We start from the raw sequence: 20,604 nt of genomic DNA, 5'->3' as shown, positions 1-20,604 counted from the left end.
ACTCCTGATTCCTTACCTCGCCATCAGGTCCGATTGCAGGCGTCTGTCCTTCTGCATTTTCTGCCTTCTAGAAGCAAAGAGAGACACGGTCACTTCCTGAATGGGGAGGTTAGGCACACATGCCAAGACAGCTGCTCCAGCCCCACCCAGGGCCAGGCACACGGCCAGGTCCCAGCACACCTTCTTTTTCTTTTTCTTCTTTTTCTCCTTGGCGACTTGGGCAGCCTTGTGCTGCCGCACTAGCTCCGTGAGGTTAGCCACATACTCATCTGTCTGCTGTAAGAGGTAGGCCAAGCGCTTATCCTTCTTCTGGTCGATGAGCTTGCGGTACCCCTCCTCATCTTCAGCCTGCAGAAGAATGAGGTTATGGTGCTTGCTTGCAAGAGACAGGTGCTCGTCCATGAGCGCCCCAGGCAGGGACCAGAGTCAAGAAGCCCACCGGGGGCTGTTGTTAACCAACAACCAGACCCTCACTAAGGGAGTGGTTAGCTTACACCAAAGCCATGCTGTATGTACACACTTCACATAGCTGTCAACTTCTTAAGTATTTCCTCAACCCCATTTCCAGGGAAGACCCCAAGGGGGCCTGCTGGACAGACATGCCTTTGCCAGAAGTCTTTTGAAAAGGCCAACAGCCAAGTCCTGGACCCTCTGTCCAAAACGCACCCCAAATCCAAGCAGATTTGGGCCCAAGTCCGGGCCAGATTACTCTCACAGACCCATACAGCAGGCCCCTCCTGGCTTTCTAATAATCAATCAGATCATGTCACCCCAGCTTACAGCCTTCTGTGGCTCTCCCCTTCCCCCCGGTATACAGAATTAAATCTAAGCCTTCCTCATGGCCTACAAGGCCCCCCTTGACTGCCCTAGGACTCTGCCTTCGCTCATGTCCTCCCTGCACCATTCCAGGTACACCTGCTATGCCTCACACATGGTGTTCTGTCACCTGAAGCTCTTAACCTTGCTTCATACAGTCGCCCTCTATCCCTGGGAGACACCTCAGGGAGACATGCTCACCCTTCCCATAACACCCCCATCAACCCCCATTCCCTCTTCCTGCTTCATTCTCTCTGGTGTACTTCCTACCACCTAAAACCACCTTGTTTGTTCAGCCTGGGCATCTGTCTCCCTAGGGCCAGCAGGAGTGGCTGTGAGGGGAGAGAGAGCATGCTTCTTCTTGTTGCCGTGGCTACATACATGCAGCAGTGCCTGTCAGTATCTGCCCAGCTAGAGAATCCCCCCAAACAGCCCGACACAGAGGGTGGGGAGGAAGGACAGGGATCACATCATCCGTCACTATCCCGACCTGGAGTATACGACCCCTCCATTTTCTGGAGAGAACACAAGAGCAGCCAGCTAACCAGCCTAAGGTTTTTGCGATCACTGATGGAACAAACAGGCAAAGGTCTCAGGCCAGGTCTTCTGGATTCCCAAACCCAAGTTCTTTCTTTCTCTCTGTCCCACCTCTAACTCTTAAACCTCAGCATAACACTGGGCAATCAATCCCTGGTGCCTGCCATACCCAAGGTGCACCCTTGACCAGACACAAAGGCACATGATGTCACGGAGGCAGAAATTTACCATGAGTCTCCGCATTCTCTCTTTCTCAATTCTTTCATTTTCCTTCTTCTGTTCCCTCTCCGTGTTGGCGTGGTACGTGGCCACCGCCTTCGTGAGTTTCTGGATTTTGCCTGTGACCGATCTGTGATATTCTTTGAAATCCTTGGCATGCTGCAGAATGCTGTTGAGGTATTCCTGCAGGGACATATACAAAAGAGAGAACTGGCTACTCCCCAGGGATTGCTGTAGCATTGGTGCAAAGGAAGCAAAGCTTTAAAAGGCAGCTTGTTTAAAACCAACATGACGGGGGATCCCCGGGTGACTCAGTGGTTTAGCACCACCTTTGGCCCAGGGTGTGATCCTGGAGACCCAGGATCGAGTCCCGCATCAGGCTCCCTGCATGGAGCCTACTTCTCCCTCTGCCTGTCTCTCCCTCATGAATAAATAAATTAAAATCTTAAAAAAAAAAAAGATGACATAATCAAAACAGTATGACAAGGACACTGTCTGCCTCTGAGGTTCGGCGTTCTCTGTATTAGGAAAACCCAAGGCTGGGGACTATGGTGAATAGACACAGCTATCCACCTCACTGAAACAACCTGGCACTGAACAGTAACGACTTCAAAACGCTCTTGCCCTCCAAACAAGTTATTCTACTGCCAGGAATTCCCTTTAAGGAAAGGGGCAGATATTGGCCAAAAAAAATCAAGTTCAAGAATGCCTATTCTAGTATTATTTCTAACACTGCAAGGTTAAGAATATGCAAAACGTGACCAAACGGGGAAACGGTTACAGAAGTTACTAGATGTGAACACAGAGAAGGAATCCAACGTAGATGCTAAATGTCATTCTTCCACAACACTTAAAAACAAGCCAGTGGGTGTATAGATTTGTTTAAAGAAAGCTATTTAACTTTTGAATACTCTGCATACAGAAAACCAACCTGAGTGATGCATACCAAAATGTAAACAACAGTGGTCAACGCTGAGTATTGACTTTAATTTTTAAACTCTACCAGTACTAGATACTGACTAGAGGAGAGCTTTGGGAAACAGAAATGAGCAAACAAACCAAATCATCCTGGATCCTACTCCAGTAGAGATTTGGTCTTCCTGACTGACCTTAGAATTGGTAAGTCAGATCACACTAATGGCTCCCACCTTACTCAGAGCAAAGGTTCCAACTGTCCCCTCAGTCCAGATGCTCTGCCCGTCACCTCTCTGTCCTTCCCTCATCCCATTCACTCACTGGCTCCCTCCACTCTAGCCACAATAGGATCCCTGCTGGTCATGGAACACACAGCACATTCCAGCCACCAGGGCCTTTGCAGCTTCCCCTCAATCTGCAAAGCTCATTGCCCTTGGGTCCTTGTGGCTCCCTCCCTCAGGTCTCTGCTCAGATGCTGCCTTCTCAGAGAACTTCCCCAACCATGCTGTGTAAACAGCCCCTTCATCACTCCCCATCCCTGCTTTACATCTCCTTATACCTTGTTACCTACCAACATGGCATATGTGATTATGGCCTGTCTTCCCACTGCCATTTGGTTACATCCACTAACATATTCTCAGTGCCTAGAATAACTGTTATGATGAATAGAAGATAGCATACTTAGATACAAACCAAACAAGACACAGCAGCGTGCAAGCTCTGGCAACCCAGGCACACGGGCTGGGGCTCATGGTTGAGCGGGGACGCACCTGGTGCTTCTGCCGGCGCTTGCGCTCCTGCTCAATCTTCTGCTGCTTCTCCAGCTTCTCGGTGATGCGGGCCTCACGCAAGGACTGCCGCTTGCTGCGCTTGTAGGCCTTGGCGTTGAGGGCCGTCTCGAGGGCCGTGTCCCTCCTCATGCACACCACCACTTCCTGTCGTAGCTTCACGAAGGAAGAAAAGATGTGCACAGCTTTGTCAGTCACACATAATCACATAGCTCAAGCTACACAGAATGCTGCTCCTTCCAGAAGGATCTGTTCTAAATGCTGTCTGATGAGTGCTCATGGACAGCGCAAGCATGGGTCAGATGACTGTTTCTGGACACCCAGCAGATGGTTCTCTCCTACCTTCAGGTCTCCAACTTTGTCTCCGGTCAACTACACACAAAATATTTCTTGTGGGTCATTCAAAGGTACAGAACCCTCAAAAAAAGACCCACTAAAGTCTCCTGTTTCAAACTGGCAACTACTACCTTAGGGAAGACCCTGAGTTACTCATCCTGGGAACAGCTGATATCCCACCACCATGTAGGATATGGACAGGAGAAGGGGACAGCCAGCTAACAAGGATGTGAGGGCACTGCTGCCTTTAATGGTCAAGGCACATTTAACTGCCTGGAAAGCAGCTCTTGGAACCCAAGCATCCATGTTGGCAGAAAAGGTCTTCTCCTCCAGCCTATGCCCACCTGCCTCTGGAAGTTCAGCAGCCTGAGGGCCTTGAGCTCAATGGTCGCTTTGGTTCGCAAATCCCCGGCCAGGGACCCGGGAAGGTTTTCAAGTTCCTGAATTCGGTGGGCGATTCGAGCCTGCAGCCTGGGTTGCAAAGACAGAAGAAAGGAGAGGTGATGAGAGCTCGACTATTCACGGGAGCCCACCTGTTCCCTTTAAAGGTGGAGCCTCGGGGATCCCTGGGTGGCTCAGTGGTTTAGCGCCTGCCTTTGGCCCAGGGCGCGATCCTGGAGTCCCGGGATCGAGTCCCGCGTCAGGCTCCTGGCATGGAGCCTGCTTCTCCCTCCTCCTATGTCTCTGCCTCTCTCTCTCTCTATGTCTATCATAAATAATAAATAAATAAATATTTAAAAAATAAATGAATAAACAAACAAATAAATAAAGTAAAAAAAAAAAAAAAAAGGTGGAGCCTCAGGAGAATTCATCCCTCAAGGAAAGCAGATCCTGGTCATGAGAAGGGGAAATGCCTCAGAAAAGGAAGCCAGCCACAACAGAGAATACAAAAAGTGGAGGGCAGGCACAGCAAACCCAAACCTGATAGGGTACAGCTGCCTTAGGACCCGTCAGCAGCCAGAGCGGGCTAGGGAGTCAGGTGGACCAGCCTCTTCACTCCAGCCCTGGGACTCTACTCAGCCTGAGGAGACCCGGCAGAGCAGCCCTAAAGGCTTGGTCTAAAGTTCAAACGAGATAATCCCCCTTCTTGATGTTTCATGTGTATTTATTAAATACCTACTATGTGCCAGGGACTGATCCAGATGTTGGGCCTTAGCACTAAACAAGACTAACAGGGCTCTTTGTTATTCTTATTGAGCTCACAGACCTATCAACACGACAGGCCAGAAAGGAGTTAAAAAAAAATTAAATATCTACATTAAGGCAGCCAGGGTAGCTCAGCGGTTTGGTGCCACCTTCAGGCCAGGGTGTGATCCTGGAGGCCAGGGATCAAGTCCCACGCTGGGCTCCCTGCATGGAGCCTGCTTGTCTCTCTGCCTGTGTCTCTGCCTCTCTCTCTCTCTCTCTCTGTGTGTCTCTCATGAATAAAGTCTTAAAAAAAAAAATATATATATATATATATATATATTATATACATATATATATATACATTAATTCTAAAGAGTACCGAGTACTCTGAGAAGGGGGCTGGAAGTAAGGGGGGGTGGGCAGGGATTCTATGACCAGGTGACCTCAACAACTGGTCCTAAATTAGCCAAGGAGTCATGCACAGCCTGTGCAAAACCCAGGGGGCAGAAATGAGACTAGCTTGTTCAATAGAAAAAGAGGAACAGGGCAAGTGGTGTAGGCAAGGACAGAGCCTTGGGCAGGGGCTAAACAAAAAGGTGCATACTCGCTGGGCAATGGGACACCATAGGCAGATTTGAACCCAGGGAACAGATGCAATGGAAGTTAATTATAAAAAGAGATTTCAAACTGCCATGGGGGAAACAGACTGCACAAGAGATGGGGAGAGCAAGGAGGCCAGCTAGGAAGTATAGACCAGGTGGCAGGGTCCACAGTGTGGAGAAGGCCACTGGTTTCTGGGATGTGGGAGGGGAGCTGAGATAAGGACATGGGGGATGAGGGAGGGTGAGAAACAGTCAAGGGGTGGCAGGGTCTGGCCCAATGAGCTGCTGTTGGGTACATGGAGTAGAGACGGTAAGGAAATATGGGGGACAGGAAGACATCTGGAAAGGCCATGTTAAAGCTGTCCAAATGGAGCTGGAGCTCCAGAGCACATCCCAGCTGGGCAAGGCACTTTGGAGACTGCCATTAGACAAAGATTTACTGATACATCTGGGGCTTGTAGTGAACAAGGCACAGCCCCTCATGCATGGAGGCCAGCCCTGAACAAGTTATCAATGCAATGAAGAAACGGGGGAGGGCAAGGTGCTCAGGGGGCGAACCTGAGGTGCCTCAGGCATATGCGCTAGAGTTATACTGGTGCACTGTGTGCCCAGTTACCTTCCCCAGCACCTGGCACCCAGAAGCCCTTGGCAAAGCAGCCAGCAACTAGTGATGTCTGAGGAGCGCCCTCCACAAAGCTTTGACAGGTTGCTTTTTGAGAGCTGATGAGCTAAAAGTTAGCAGGGAGAAACAAGCACTTTCATGCCAATATCCATCTGTATGACCTCTACAGAGGACAGTTTTTACAGAATCTAGGAAATTTCCCTGTATATGTCCCCTATAATCAAGCAATGACACTTTTAGAGATTCATGCTGATGCATGCATGCACATGAGGTAAGAAAGATAAGCAAATGTGTTTATTCCAGGATTGTTTTAACAGAAGATTAGGGGGAAAAAAATTAGAAACCACCTGACATCCCTTCAGCCAGAGTACCGGCTAAATAAACTACGGTATGGTCACCGGACAGAATCCCATGCATCCAAAAAATGGAAAAGCTCATTTTGTACAAACGGGATAATCTACGCTACGTTGCTATGGGAGAAGCAGTGTGCACGTCATGTGATACTTGGGCACCGTGTGCCTACTTGTGTCTGTCTGCCTGTACACACACAGGATTTCTGTGGAAGGGTACATAGTCACAGAGAACTAGGCAACTGGTGACAGATTTCTGGTCACAAACCTCACCTGCCTCTAGCACTATGAGTCAAAGCGACAGGGCTGACCTGGGTGAGGGGCAGTAACCCCAAGTGCCCCAGGCAGCAGGGCGCTCACCTGTACTCCCGCTCCTGCAGGATCTCCACAGGGTCCAGGCCCCGCGGCTTCTGGATGGGGGTGATGCGGCTCTGCTTCTGGTGCAACGGCACCATGGGGGCAGGCTGGGCAGGCTGTCCTGGTGACTGCGTCTGGGGTGGCATCACCGGGGAGGCAGCGGGCGGGACGGCGGGGGGCGCAGGTGAGGGGCGGCCTGTTGGCTGTGGGGGGATCAGCTTCTGAGGTGTGCTCGTGGGGGCAGCAGCATTCGCCATGGGTCCTGGGTGGGGGTGGGGGAAAGGAGGCAAACGCACAGCTTTGAATTCTGGCTCAACTCTGGGGGTTAGTGAAGAGCCTGCTGGGTGCTCACAGCCCTGGAACAAACTCATCCCCAAGGCTGATGGAGGCCTGCATAAGCTGACACAGGGCTTCTCACTCAGGGCTCCCTGAGGGGTCTTCCCTCCCTCCTGCCTCCTCTGGATCTCAGCAGACATGCTCCTTTCCGAAGCCACCCCTGCCTAAGCACCGCTCCCAGGAGCAGCAGCTTTCAGACTTGCATCCGGTGCCCAAGGAATCCTATTTAGGCCATAAGCTCTCCAGTGCCTATCTCACTAAACCTCAGGCTGCAGGGGGACAAGGAATAAGTCTGTTTTGTCCATGCTTCATCCCCAGAAGTGACCCTCCAATACCTCCAGATGACTATGTTTTACACAGAAGAGAGGCTGCACACAGAAGAAACAGAGCCCTGAGCCAACCTGTCACTGTCACCCCTCCCTGCCTGTCCCCCACAGCATGGAGGAGGGGGGTATTCTCAGGAGGCAAGGGGATCAGACACGACACCAGGCTTGGAGGCACCACATCCTGGAGAACAGGATCTGTGGTTGCAGCAGTGCCTCTCCACAGCCTCTCACTAGAGACACCCAGTGGACTGTTCACTAGGACCCTCCTCTCCTTGGTAAGGAGACTAGGATTACCTCAACCCACAGAACAAACTGGGGCAGGAATCATGCACTAGAACCAAACCTAACCCTTTGTGAACTGACCAGAGACAGATAAGACCCAACGAAGGCAGAGAGAAGTGAGGACTTGCCCTTGGCTCCCTCTCTCTGAGCAGGCTCATTTGGGGCTGCAGGGTGCAAGCTCATGACGGCAGCCAGGGAACAGGCACATCACCAAGACAGAGGGAACTTACCTTCAGGCCAAGGCTTGGGAGGCCCTCCAGGGGGCTGACCTGGCATCCCAGGGGGCACGCCTGAGGGTCCTGGGGGGGGCATGTTGGGCCCTCCCATCCCTACAGAGGGAGAAACAAGCAAGAGGATAAAAGGCACCCTGTATTTATGCCTGCAACCACCCCCATAGGCAGGCCTGGCTCCAGGGGACACATCCAACAGCAAGCCCCTCAGTGTGGGCAAGGGGCAGGGGAGCAGGGAGGCAGCTGGAGAAACAACATTTATTACAAAAGCAGCCCTGCTCCCTGAGCACTGCTGACCCTGTGCAGTCTCCGGGGAATGCCCGTGGGCAACAGAGCCCAGGTCTGCTGACATCACTGCCCATGTTCTGGTCAGTTCGCTCTGAGTCCCCTCCCTACCCCAAGCACTGTGGACAGCGGGCCTTACCGTGAGGCCTGCTATAATTTGGAGGTGCTGGTCCTGGACCCGGGCCAGGGCCGGGGCCGGGGCCAGGGCCAGGTCCTGTTGCGGACACAGAGGGTGGAGGTAGTGTTGGCATCTGCTGCTGCATCCCAGGCATCGGCCGCTTTCCCTGCACTGCCATCTGCAGGTGGTCGGGGAGGGGCTGCCCCCTGGCCAGCATCTTGTAGGCCATGATCTGGGCTCTGAGCTGATGCAGCTGGTTCTGGTTAAATGGAGTCGGGCCCCGGTTCTGCTGTCCCAAAGCCTGGGGATCGGCACCATCCAGTGGGGCTCCTCCTGGCCCAGAGGACATCTGTGGGCCTGAGGACGGGCCACTGGCTGGAACCGGACTGGAGGCATGCTCGGAGCCGCCCAGGGGGGAAGGGTAACCTGTGAAGCAATGTGGATCCAAGTGGTCACTCAGCAGCACACATCCTATGATTTCTAAGGCAAAGAGAGTAACCTTTCAGCTGTGCTTACACCAGCTCCTATCCCAAGACAGGGGGCAGCCAAATGACTTTATTCTCATGATGCAAACAAGGAGTACCCAGAGAGAGGACACATGCTGGCAGCCTGACCAGTGGTCTGCACAACTGGTTTAGTTTGGTTCAGCTTTCAGCAAGTTGCTTGCTGATGGTCAATGCTGAGCTGTTACTCAGATCCACTCCTCCCTCAGGCCTGCCCTCCTGCCCCTCAGCTTGGATAGACCACCCCCCTCACTTCCAGTAAGTGCAGAGACCCTGGAGGCACTGAGTTTCCCACCCCAATGACAGGAAGTCATCTACTCCATCACTTTTCAGACTGCCCTGTTCAGAAAAACCACCTGGAAGGCCTGTTAAATTTGAGCTCCCTCTGCCCAGATCCTGTCTCAGTATTCTGAAGTGGGAATCTGTATTTCTAGTACATTCCTGGGTGGCATGGGAGCTGCTGGCCCAAGGAGCCCACCCAGCTCAGCCCCTGTCTAAACTCCAGTGCTGCATATGGATGCATGCCACCAGTGTTCCCTATCCTGAGGCTGCTGTAAGACAAGTAGGCCCAAAACAGGCACTGGCCAAGTCCAAGCTCAACAGCCGTCTGTGGCAGTCTCCCACAGGGCTAAATTGTCCTGGGTCTACCCTGAATCCACCTGTCTACCCTGAATCCACCTGTGGGAGACCAGGAGACCCAATTAGGAAAATGACGTCAGGACATCCAGGGTTGAGGGGAGGAGCTTAACAAACACAAGGAGAGAAGAATAATGAAACAGTACCTTGGGAGTGCTGGTCCATGGGGCTTGGCGGGGGCCCCATCCCTGCATGGGCCCCTGACCGCATCCCCATTCCCTTCATCTGGTTGTAGCGGGGGTCATCCGACATGCCCTTCTCATGCATGGACTCCATTGGCTGTAAGAGGGGTCAATGACAAGGCAAGATCAACAAGAGGGAACAGGAAGAGGCAGCATGCAAAGTGCCACCGAAGAGTTCACTGCCACTGAAAATGTCCGCCCAAGGTCGCCCTGGTATGTACTGAATCACCAATGTGACCAACCAGTTTAGGTCCAAGCCATGGTCCTGACACCTGCTGGTCTCAAGCAGATGCATGAAGCAATGTCACCTAGGGACTAGTGGCCTGGAAATGAAGGGAGAGATGGATCAGGGAACCATGAGACAGTTTCAGATGTCCAAAATACCATGAGGAAAAGATGTGAGCTCCTGTATGAGGAGCTGTTTTGGTTGGGACACCAAGCTCTCCACTAATCGTCACAAAGAGATCTGGTGACCACAAATCTTTGGATCAAAAACCCTCTTCCTTGGGAGACTATATATCAAAGGGACAGACAGAAATTTCTGCCTAGAAGTATGATTGCAATACGTTAGGTGTCCTCACTGATCTGCGATCGGCCTCCAGCCTACTAGTTGGGAGGAAAGCTGTTTGTGGTGTGGTTCTGTCCCTCCTAAGAGGCACATCAGACCTCTGTAGATTGATGATGACACCTATTTTCCCTCCTAAGGCTCACTCCTACGGGGACATTTTCTAAGACCCTTCCAGGCCACTCTGCTAGGCCCTGATTGGCACAAATATCCTGGTCTCCAGGAACTCAAGTCTAATGGGTGGTCCAGCAAAGTCAACTACAGCTCAGTGTGTACCATAAGAGAAGAAAGAGAGGAGGAAGAGAGGGTGCTTGGTGGCGACCACAGGAGCAGCTTCATATGCAGGAAAAGGGTGGGGCCCTCAGGAAGCTGCAATCTCTGCAGGCGAGGGGTGTCCCACTACCACCTGGGTCCTAACACCATATAGGACAAATAGCAGCTGTCTTGCAGACCTGTGGAGTATGTGCAAATGACCCCAAGAGGAAGAAATGAGGTGGACAGAGAGAGAAGGAAGCTGTGCTGGAGAAGCCAGACTAAATCAGTGGTTGGGGGGGTGGGGTGGGTCAGGTCACCAACAGCTTCCCAAGAAGGAAGTGACAAGAAAGATACTGTGGACAGAAATGTGCAGGAAATGGAGAGGGCAAAAAGGGCCAGAGGGATGAGATGACTCACCACTGACCATCAGATGGTAAGTGACCATCTCTCCGGGACCCTAGGGACCCTACTTCCTTATCACCTACCTCTGATGGACAGGGGGAGATTTAAGTGGAATAGGGTACAAACACATGGACAGCCCCAGAAGGGAGGCTGAAGGGGTCAGCAGAGACCCCCTCACCTCTGGGCCGCACAATGTGCATTTTCTATTTTCACACAAAGGGTGTCTTGTGGTCTCTGAGGCTTGAACACGTTACCTTTTCCTTTAGATGCTGATACACCTAAGACATTTCTTTGATTTCCCCAACCACCATAAGAACATAGTGAGAAAGGAAAACTATTTGTGTTGAGGTTTTTCTCTCACCTCACTGGCAAAAGCACCCCTGATCAGTTCAAGAAGTCGTTCAAACAGTGAGTGGCACCCAAGTGCAGGATTGAGTGCGGATATAGAGCACCCATGGCCTGCTTTTTAAGTTACATGGGTGAGCAGAGCAGCCCGATGCAGGAAACCATGTGACATAAGGAACTTTTAGGGATTTGGACATGTTTATTTATTAACAAAAGGCAACTTTGGAGCAGTGTTACCACATCTCCCATTTGGAATGAAGGGCATGGGAGACACAAAGTAGGGAGGCTGCTGGCTCACAGCAGAAGCCAGGATGTACTGTTTACCCTCCCACCTCTGATCACGTTGACCCAGACCATCAGGGCGGTGGGCCCAGGCTCCCTACCTTGTGCATCTGGTGCATGTTGTCCTGAGGGTACCCTCCAGGCCCCTGGGTCGGGATGGGGTGTCCTGCTGAGGGAGGTCCCGGACTGGGCCCCATCATGCTGTGGGCAGAGCCAGGTGAGGGACCTGGACTAGGGCCCAACATGGCTCCAGGGGAGGGTCCCGGGCCCGGGGAAGGGCCTGGCCGAGGAGTTCCGCCCAGGGGTGGGTCTGGAGTGGACATCTTCACAGGAGCTGCAGACAGTGGTCTCCTGTTAGAAAGAAGTCCTGGTCAGTTTGGGGATCACAGCCATCACTAGGGCACCAGAGGTGGCAAGGGAGGACCACACGCACAGTATTGTGAGAAGCACCCATCTGACAGAGCTGGCACCTTTGACGTGCAACCCCCACCCCCACCCCCACCCAGACCTTCCATCGCCATTCTTCTCACGGAAGAAAATACATCAGGCATACAAAATCAGATCAAAGGTCCCCAAGGAAGGGATGGGACTCAGGAGGTGGAAGTCCACGGCCACTGCCCCACTCTGGCTTCGTGTCCCTGGGCCCCCTGAGAGAGGCCCACAGAGACTGCAGTGAGGTGGCAAGAGACCCCCCCACTTGGGGTCTCACTTCCCTTGCTATTATTCTGATCACAACAAAAAGAATGAACATCTCAGGGTAGTACAGATACGTCCTTCACGCCTAGTACTTGCCATCTTCCTATTTACAAGGAAGAGCAAGACTAACACTCAAAGCCTCTGCCGGCAATCGTGTCCAAGTGGGCCTTCGTAAATTCAACAAAAACAAATATTCACGGCAAGTGATGCTGGTTTTTTACTTAAGGCAGTGAGACCAAGTTTCCTTTAAAATAAATGAAAGTTTAAAACATAGATTCATTTAAAGTATTATACAAACAATGGCATTCTGATACCTCAAACAGTTCTACAGCGATATTCACGTGTCTAAAGTTAAATGAATGTTGCCAAAAACTAAAAATTGATACCCAGAGCATCTACAAGATCCAAAAATATGCTAAAAAAAAAAAAAAATCTAATGATGATGGTAAATTTTGCTTGCTACCACCGGGCCATGAGCTGGTAAATTTTATACATGCTTTCTATAATAAGGCTTCAATGTTCAGGTAACTCTCAACCTACTGTGTAGTTATATATAGCCTGAAATAAATTCTCTTCAATCTAATAACTTCTTTCATGATGGTGGCATAATAAATACATTTGCAGGGCTGAAATGCAGAAAATGCAAAAAGAACACAGAAACTTAAAATCACCCAGCATCCCATGAGACACAGAGGTGAAGTGCTTGCTGCCCTGCAGAGAGCAATAAGCAATCCTGCTCTCCTAACCTCAGCTAGCAGGGCAGGGAAAGGTGGAGAGTAGGAAGAAAGGGTTGGGGGTTGCCTCAGTGGGTTAAGTATCTGCCTTCAGCTCAGGTCACGATCCCAGAGTGCTGGGATCCCTGCTTAGTGGGGAGCCTACTTCTCCCTCTCCCTTTGCTGCTCCTCCTGCTTGTACTTTCTATGTCAAATAGATAAAATCTTAAAAAAAAAAAAAATAGAGCTGAGCAGTGCAGGGTGGGCCCTCTCAGGGTGGAGAGCTGCCCTCCTGTTGCTGCTGGGACCCCACCATACTTCACTGTCTCCCTTCTAGACTATTCCACACACAGGCGCGAGTGCGTGCGCACACACACACACACTCAAACAGTATTACTCAGCACATTCTAGGCAAGCTTTTTTTCTTCACAGAATTATACCCAGGACCATTTTTATCATGTACTTGTCTTCAAAAGGTGAATTCTAGTGGCTCCACTGTGTTCCCTCAATCGACTACATACCAATTTATTTAAAAGCTTCTCCCTTATTGTCATGTTACAACTGCGGTTTTTGTTTCTGTGGACTTTTTTGGTTTTTGGAGTGACTCTCTGTGTCCCTAAACTTTATTGGGCACTTCTGGTTCTAAGGATAAATTTTGTTAAGAAGTGTAAGAACATTTTTGGGGCGCCTGGGTGGCTCAGTTGGTTGGGCATCTGCCTTCGGGTAGGTCATTATCTCAGGGTCATGGGATTGAGCCCCTGGCTCAGTGGGGACTCTGCCTCGGCATCTCCTCTCAGCTTGTGCTCCCTCTCAAATAAATAAATAAAAATCTTTTTTTATTTAAGATTTTATTTATTCATTCATGAGAGACAGAGAAGGAGAGAGGCAGAGACATAGGCAGAGGGAGAAGCAGGCTCCATGCAGGGAGCCCAATGTGGGACTTGATCCTGGGTCTCCAGCAGCACACCTTGGGCTGAAGGTGGCGCTAAACCGCTGAGCCACCCGGGCTGCCCCTAAATAAAATCTTCAAAAAAAAAAAAAAAAAAGAAGAAGAAGAAGAGTAAGAACATTTTTAATCCTCGTAATTAAACCAAAGGTTTTAATTTGAAAGGTAGGCAAATTTTCCTTGATAACAGATCGGAAAGTCCAAACTTCTTTGTTCCAGTTTCGTGGCTAAATAATCAGAGAAGAGAGGACCAGAAACCTTGGCAGGGCATGGACCAGTGACTAATCAGCCTGACTAGGAACAGACCCAACCAGGCAAGGGAGTGCTCCGTGTGCTCTGGGCTTCCTGGATTCCCTCCACAGTCCAAGGAGCCTCAATGTTGTACCTTAAATAAATCCTCACAAGAGTGCTACGGGATTGGTATCTGCTCACAATCTCTTCCCCACAAATCCAAAACCCAGTAAGCCTGGGGCAGGGGTCAGGGGTAGAATCGAACTTTTAAAAAATAACTTGGAGACAAATAGGGATGCTCAGCAGTTGAGCGCCTCCCTTCGGCCCAGGGTGTGAACCTGGAGTCCCGGGATTGAGTCCCACATCAGTCAGGCTTCCTGCATGGATCCTGCTTCTCCTTCTGCCTGTATCTCTGCCTCTCTCTCTCTTTCTGCGTCTCTCATGAATAAATAAATAAAATCTTTTTTAAAAATTCATTTAGAGGCAAAACGACCTGATTCCAATGCATGTGCACAGTCACACCTTCTGCTACAGAAAAGAATCCCTCGTTACTTCCAAATGCCACTCTGGTCTCTGCCATGTGAGAGTGATCTGTGTCCCAATCTCCTTTTCAAAAATGCTGATTCTGAAGTCTGAACCTCTGGCTGAACCTCTGGCCTAGGGTTTGTCTAGGACATGACACACCTGTAGTCATACTTCACAGGTGGAGCTGAGTGACATGAAGATAGCCACAGCTTGGTCAAGGAAAATGGCCCCTCAGGGTGCCCCTCTGGCTTCGTGTCCCTGGGCCCCCTGAGAGAGGCCCACAGAGACTGCAGTGAGGTGGCAAGAGGGACAACGGCCCTGAAAATACTCAAGGAATCTTGTGGCATCCGGGAGCTCATGGATGCCTCCTCACCCGAAGGCCTCTATTCTAAGTCACGCCAACTGAAATTGACAGCAAATAAAATCTACACCATCTAGGGAACATCATCTCCTTATCTAAAGGCAGACATGCCAAAGAGCAAGCACTGGGAAGTGTCTTTGGAATGATGGCTCTTATAAAGGTAGTTTGTACTTAATGTCAGACCTTCTTCCTATCAAAATCCATTGTACCTCTGGAAATTCATTACGTCCACCCACAGCAGCATGTACTTCACCAACAACACACACAAGGAGCTTGCCAAAGATGCCAGAGGGCATCAAAAAATCCTTCTGCGCCAAATAGAGCTATCCTACGACCCAGCAATTGCACTACTAGGGATTTATCCCAAAGATATAAATGTAGTGATCCGAAAAGGCACCTACACCCCAATGTTCACAGCAGCAAAGTCCATAATAGCCAAACTATGGCAAGAGCCCAGATGTCCATCAAGAGATGAATGGATGAAGATATGGTATGTATGTATGTGTATACACACACACACACACACACACACACACACTGGAATATTACTCAGCCAGCAAAAAAAAAAAAAAAGAAAAGAAATCTTGCCATTTGTAATGATGTGGATAGAACTAGAGGGTATTATGCCAAGTGAAATAAGTCAATCAGAGAAAGACAATTACATGATTTTACTTATACGTGGAATTAAAGAAACAAAACAGAGGAACATAGGGGAAGAGAGGGAAAAATAAAACATTTTGGATGAAATCAGAGAGGGAGACAAACCATAAGAGATTCTTAATCACAGGAAACAAACAGGGTTGCTGGAGGGGAGGGGAGGGGGGATGGAGTAAGTGGGTGGAGAGCACATGATGTAATGAGTGCTGGGTGTTACAGAAGACTGATGAATCACTGACCACTACGTTAAAACTACTGATATACTATATGTTAATTAATAGAATAAAAAAAACCTTTTGTGCCAAAATATGGCAACATCTACCTTTGGGAAGCAGAGTTTTGCCAGAGGTTTTTATTTTTTTTTTTTATTCTTATTTTTTAAAAGATCTAACTTATTAACTAAGAGAGACCGAGAGAGAGCACAAGCAGGGGAAGGTGCAGAGGGAGAGGGAGAAGCAGACTCCGTGCTGAGCAGGGAGCCCAATGCAGGGTCCCATCCCAGGACCCTGAGTTCATGACCTGAGCTGAAGGCAGACGCTTAACCAACTGAGCCATCCATGTGCCCCCAAAAAAGGGTTTTAAAAATGGCAGGTGCTTTGGAAGCTGTCACCTCTCAAGTGTCAGGCTATGATGAAGCAGGCAAGAGCATGGAGCCATGGGAAGCAAACTCATTTCTGGATTGAAAGCTCAGATACATGTATGGACAGTAAAAGGGACCCAAAAAGTATAGGCATGAGGCAAAACCATTCTGAGCAGCACAGAGGCTGGGCTCTGCCACACACTGAGGTGCTCAGTCAGGATGCTGGTACGTGCACAAAGACAGACACAGGTTGCCAGATGTGCAGCAGTACAAGGGGTGGGCAAGAAAATGGAAATGGAAGCAGCGCTCTGGTCCTCAGTGTGGTACCGAAGAGGGAGCATTTTATCTACTTGTATTGAGCTTGGGCATACCTAAAGTGCCCTGACTTTAGGGGTACAGCTGGATGAACATTCCTGCAGGGCACCCCTGGCCCTTCCCCTGAGGCTAGCCTCCTGGGGGGGAAACACTGCTTTGACTCTATCAATCTTTGGTTTCACTTGTTACTGAACTGCATCTGAGAAAAAAAAGAAACATACAATAGTATCCTCTTGCTCCTCCATGGGGGCATCCACATTAGCGGGAAGGTGGGCATTCACTCCTCCTCATGGGTCTGTGTTCCTATTCGCACGCTCTGCTACCAGGTTTTGACTAGCACAAATGAAGCTGCCATTAACATCACTTGTGGACGGAGGCATCTATTTTCCTTGGGTATCCCGAAGTGGAACCATTAGTCATAGGAAGGCATAAATTTAGCTTTGGTAAATATTGCAAGCTTTCCAAATTAGGACTACAATCCCACATAATTGTCATCTCCGCAGCAGAAAGAAGAGCATTCTAGTTCCTCTACACCGACACTGACACTTGGTGCTGTCACAGCCTAATTTGTAACCATTCTAATGAGTGTATAATCATATCTTATTACCATTTTGTGTGCCTTGTGACTAATGGTGTTGAGTACCTTTCTGTATACTGGCCACTGAGATACTCGTGCAAAAGCTCTGTTTTCACTAGTGTTTTACTTGGGGATATGTGGTTCCTCTCTCAGTATGGGGATCGCCTTTGCATTCTCTTAATGGTCTTGTTTAAAAAACTTTTTAAAAAAGATTTTATTTATTTATTTATGAGAGAGACAGAGAGAGGCAGAGATACAGGCAGAGGGAGAAGAAAGCTCCATGCAAGGAGGCTGACGTGGCTCTCAATCCTGAGTCCCCAGGATCACGCTCTGGGCAGAAGGTGGCACTAAACCGCTGAGCCACCCGGGCTGCCCTTGTTAATAGTCTTGTGATGCAGAGAAGTTATCTTAATGGCATCTGATTTATCAAATTTGTTCTTACATGGTTAATGGTTTTGGAGCCCTGTTTAAGAAAATTTTGTCTAACAGAGTGCCTGGGTGGCTCAGTCAGTTAAGCATTTGTCTTTGGCTCAGGTCATAATCTTGGGGTCCTGGGATAGAGCCCCACCTTGGGAATCCCTGTACTGAAGGAAGTCAGCCTCTCCTTCTCTGCCCCTCCCCCAGCTTGTGCGCACTGGCACACTCTCAATTTTTTTTTTTTTTGATCTCAAATATTTTTTAAAAGAAAATTTTTTCTACCTGAGATAGTAAGAAATATATATTTGGTCTCTGCCTTTAGTTTTTGACTGAAACCCCTGGATTTTCTAAAATGGTAGGGGTGTCTTGTTCTAATGAAGTAACTCTTGCCGGGCTCCTGGATAGCTTGAGGATTAGGGGCCGGTTGCCAGAAAGACCAACCTATGATCAGAAGTTTGGAACTTTCAGCCCCATCCTTCAAGGAGGGGAGAGGAATTGAAAAGTGAATTATGAATCATGCCTACAAGATGAAGCATGCATAAAAACTCTAAGAAGCTAGGAGAGCTTCTGGGTTGGTGAACACATGCATGTGTTAGGGGGGTGGTGCTCTCCAACTCCATGGGCACAGTATCCTTCTAGACCTTACATTATTCTCTTCATATGGCTGTTCGTCTGTATTCTTTATAATATCCTTTATAATACGCCGGTAAACATACGTGTCTCCGAGTTTTGAGCTGTGATATCAAATAATCAAGACTGTGGAGGGGATTCTGGGGATTCCATTTATAACCAAGTTGGACCGAAGTATAGGTAACCTGGGGACCTATGACTTGGGACTGGCATCTGAAGTGAGGAACAGTCTTGTGGGACTGAGCCCCTAACCTCTGGGGTCTGCACTAACTCTGGGTAATTAGTGTCAGAATTGAAGTGTAGGACACCCAGCTGGTATCTGCAGAAACTTGCTCCGTGTGGAAAACCCACAATTTGGTGTCAGAGCGCTGTGAGCAGAGGAACTTGGTTTTTCTTTACTATTTCAAGGTCGTGGAGATAGAGAAAGGAAAGGGATATTTTAAAATCCAGAAAAGGGGATTCCTGGGTGGCGCAGAGGTTTGGCGCCTGCCTTTGGCCCAGGGCACGATCTTGGAGACCCGGGATCGAATCCCACGTCGGGCTCCCAGTGCATGGAGCCTGCTTCTCCCTCTGCCTGTGTCTCTGCCTCTCTCTCTCTCTCTCTCTGTGACTATAATAATAAATAAATAAAAATTAAAAAATAAATAAATAAAATAAAATCCAGAAAGAAAAATAAATAAAATAAATAAAAAATAAAATAAATTTTAAAAATTAAAAAATTAAAATAAATAAAATAAAATCCAGAAAGAGGGGATGCCTGGGTGACTCAGCAGTTGAGCACCTGCTTTCAGCCCAGGGGGTGATCCTGGAGTCCTGGGATCAAGTCCCACTTCGGGCTCCCTGCATGGAGCCTGCTTCTCGCTCTGCCTGTGTCTCTGCCCCTCTCTCCGTGTGTTTCTCATGAATAAATAAAATCTTTTTTTAAAAAATAAATAAAATAAAATCCAGAAAGACTGACTTGCTGCCGCCTCCTAGTGATTTTCTACTGCTGAGGATATTATCAGTCACAAACAAGTAACAAGGAAGATGATTCAGCTGGAAGGGGACTAGGGTTGTGAGCCCATTTGGTGGTAAGGACTGAGATTTACTTACTGAGCCCATACCACCACACCTCCCAGAGGGACTCTCATGGGCCCTATGACAGAGGGGTCCCTGAGGCTCACAGGCCACCCAGCATCTCCGCGAAGCTGCTATAGTCACAAGGCTGAAGCAACTTGTGAAGTGCGACTCAAGGAAGTACAGTCGGGACTCTGAGACTTGCAAATTGTATGATACTAGATAAGTGACTTCACCTCCTCCAGCCTCTGTTTCCTCCTCTGTAGGCTGAGAGGAGACCAATCCCTCAGGCATCATAGCCAGCATCATCTGTGCTAATACATGCAAGGCATGTACAGGCAGGAAGTAATACCACCATGCTGGCAAAATCAAGGGCCCCCATGTTTACTGAGAAGGTGCTTACTGCTTGTCACTACTGACCCAAAAGCAAAGTACAGAGTAAGTTCTTCCATCCTCCTCTTCTCTTAAAGAGATGAGTAAATTGAGGCATGTAGTAAGTAACCAGGCTGGACAATGTGTTTCCTTAGCCTCCCCGGCAGGACAAACCTCAAAAGATGCTCCTGTCCCAAAGTGTTCAGGAACAAACTCGGGAAGTAAAGGCTGCACAAGGCAGCTCTGCTGAACTGGGAAAAGGGACACAGGTTGCCTGAAGGCCAGAGAGGCCCACTGCAAACAAAAGCCAGTGGTTTTTTTTTTTTTTTTTTTAAGATTTTATTTATTCATGAGAGAGAGAGAGAGAGAGTGTGAGAGAGGCGTGCAGAAACATAGGCAGAGAAAGAAGCAGGCTCCATGCAGGGAGCCTGATGCAGGACTTGATCCCAGGACTCCAGGATTAAGCCCTGGGCCAAAGGCAGGTGCCCAATCGCTGAGCCACCCAGGGATTCCCCCAGCACCACCACCACCAGCGGTCTTAAGTGATGAGGTCCACCCTGGCAATCAGTGGTCAGGATCTGAGCTGCTACAAATTATCCTCTGCCTCTTAGATCCCAATGCCACAAACGTGGTGTTCTCACCCAGCTTCAAACTCCTTTTGGCCAATCAACCGTCCTTAAAGGACAGGGGTGGGCCTGCCCCTCCTGAGAACTGGGGAGGGTATGGGACCTGGCACTACTGTGCTCTAGCGAGCTGCCTACTCAGGAGGGCCTGACAAGCTTGGCCAGAAATTTCAGAAGTGAAGTGAGATCTGAGAGCAAGGAACAGCCTTCTCCTCAACCCCTTTCCTTCCTCCTCACCAAATACCTCTACCTTTCCTACTTAGTAAACTAAGGATTTGAAATTTTCAGCAAATTCCTTGGGCCCCCAAGGTCATCCCATGGTCTTGGGAGTTTCAGGGGGCTTTCATTGTTCAGACTGGACTCCTACAAGTCCTTCTGTGACAAGTCACTTGGTGTCTGGGCTGGGAAAAAGAAGATAATTAAGCACAAAACTGAAATCCATCTTAAACCAAACAGCCACACCTAAGCAGATGAGAAAAGTAAGGACA

General features: G+C 49.3%; 1 protein-coding gene across 6 annotated transcripts in view; it reads right to left on the bottom strand.

Moving 5' to 3' along the window:
* Positions 1 to 20,604, bottom strand: part of SMARCA4 (SWI/SNF related, matrix associated, actin dependent regulator of chromatin, subfamily a, member 4) — a 93,929-nt gene that overhangs the window by 62,954 nt on the left and 10,371 nt on the right. For all 6 annotated transcript variants that reach the window (XM_041762097.1, XM_041762098.1, XM_041762099.1 and 3 more), the window contains exons 2-11: positions 11,519 to 11,768; positions 9,533 to 9,665; positions 8,269 to 8,673; positions 7,845 to 7,943; positions 6,674 to 6,932; positions 3,956 to 4,082; positions 3,258 to 3,431; positions 1,582 to 1,755; positions 181 to 348; positions 17 to 67 (exon numbers count right to left, since the gene is read on the bottom strand). In XM_041762097.1, the coding sequence (XP_041618031.1) occupies positions 17 to 67; positions 181 to 348; positions 1,582 to 1,755; positions 3,258 to 3,431; positions 3,956 to 4,082; positions 6,674 to 6,932; positions 7,845 to 7,943; positions 8,269 to 8,673; positions 9,533 to 9,665; positions 11,519 to 11,740 (1,812 nt within the window). In that variant the 5' untranslated portion in view covers positions 11,741 to 11,768. The remainder of the gene's footprint in view (positions 1 to 16; positions 68 to 180; positions 349 to 1,581; positions 1,756 to 3,257; positions 3,432 to 3,955; positions 4,083 to 6,673; positions 6,933 to 7,844; positions 7,944 to 8,268; positions 8,674 to 9,532; positions 9,666 to 11,518; positions 11,769 to 20,604) is intronic.

This window comes from Vulpes lagopus, chromosome 7 (assembly GCF_018345385.1).
Source record: "Vulpes lagopus strain Blue_001 chromosome 7, ASM1834538v1, whole genome shotgun sequence".
NCBI lineage: Eukaryota > Metazoa > Chordata > Mammalia > Carnivora > Canidae > Vulpes > Vulpes lagopus.
This window is presented reverse-complemented; position numbering and strand designations above follow the sequence as displayed.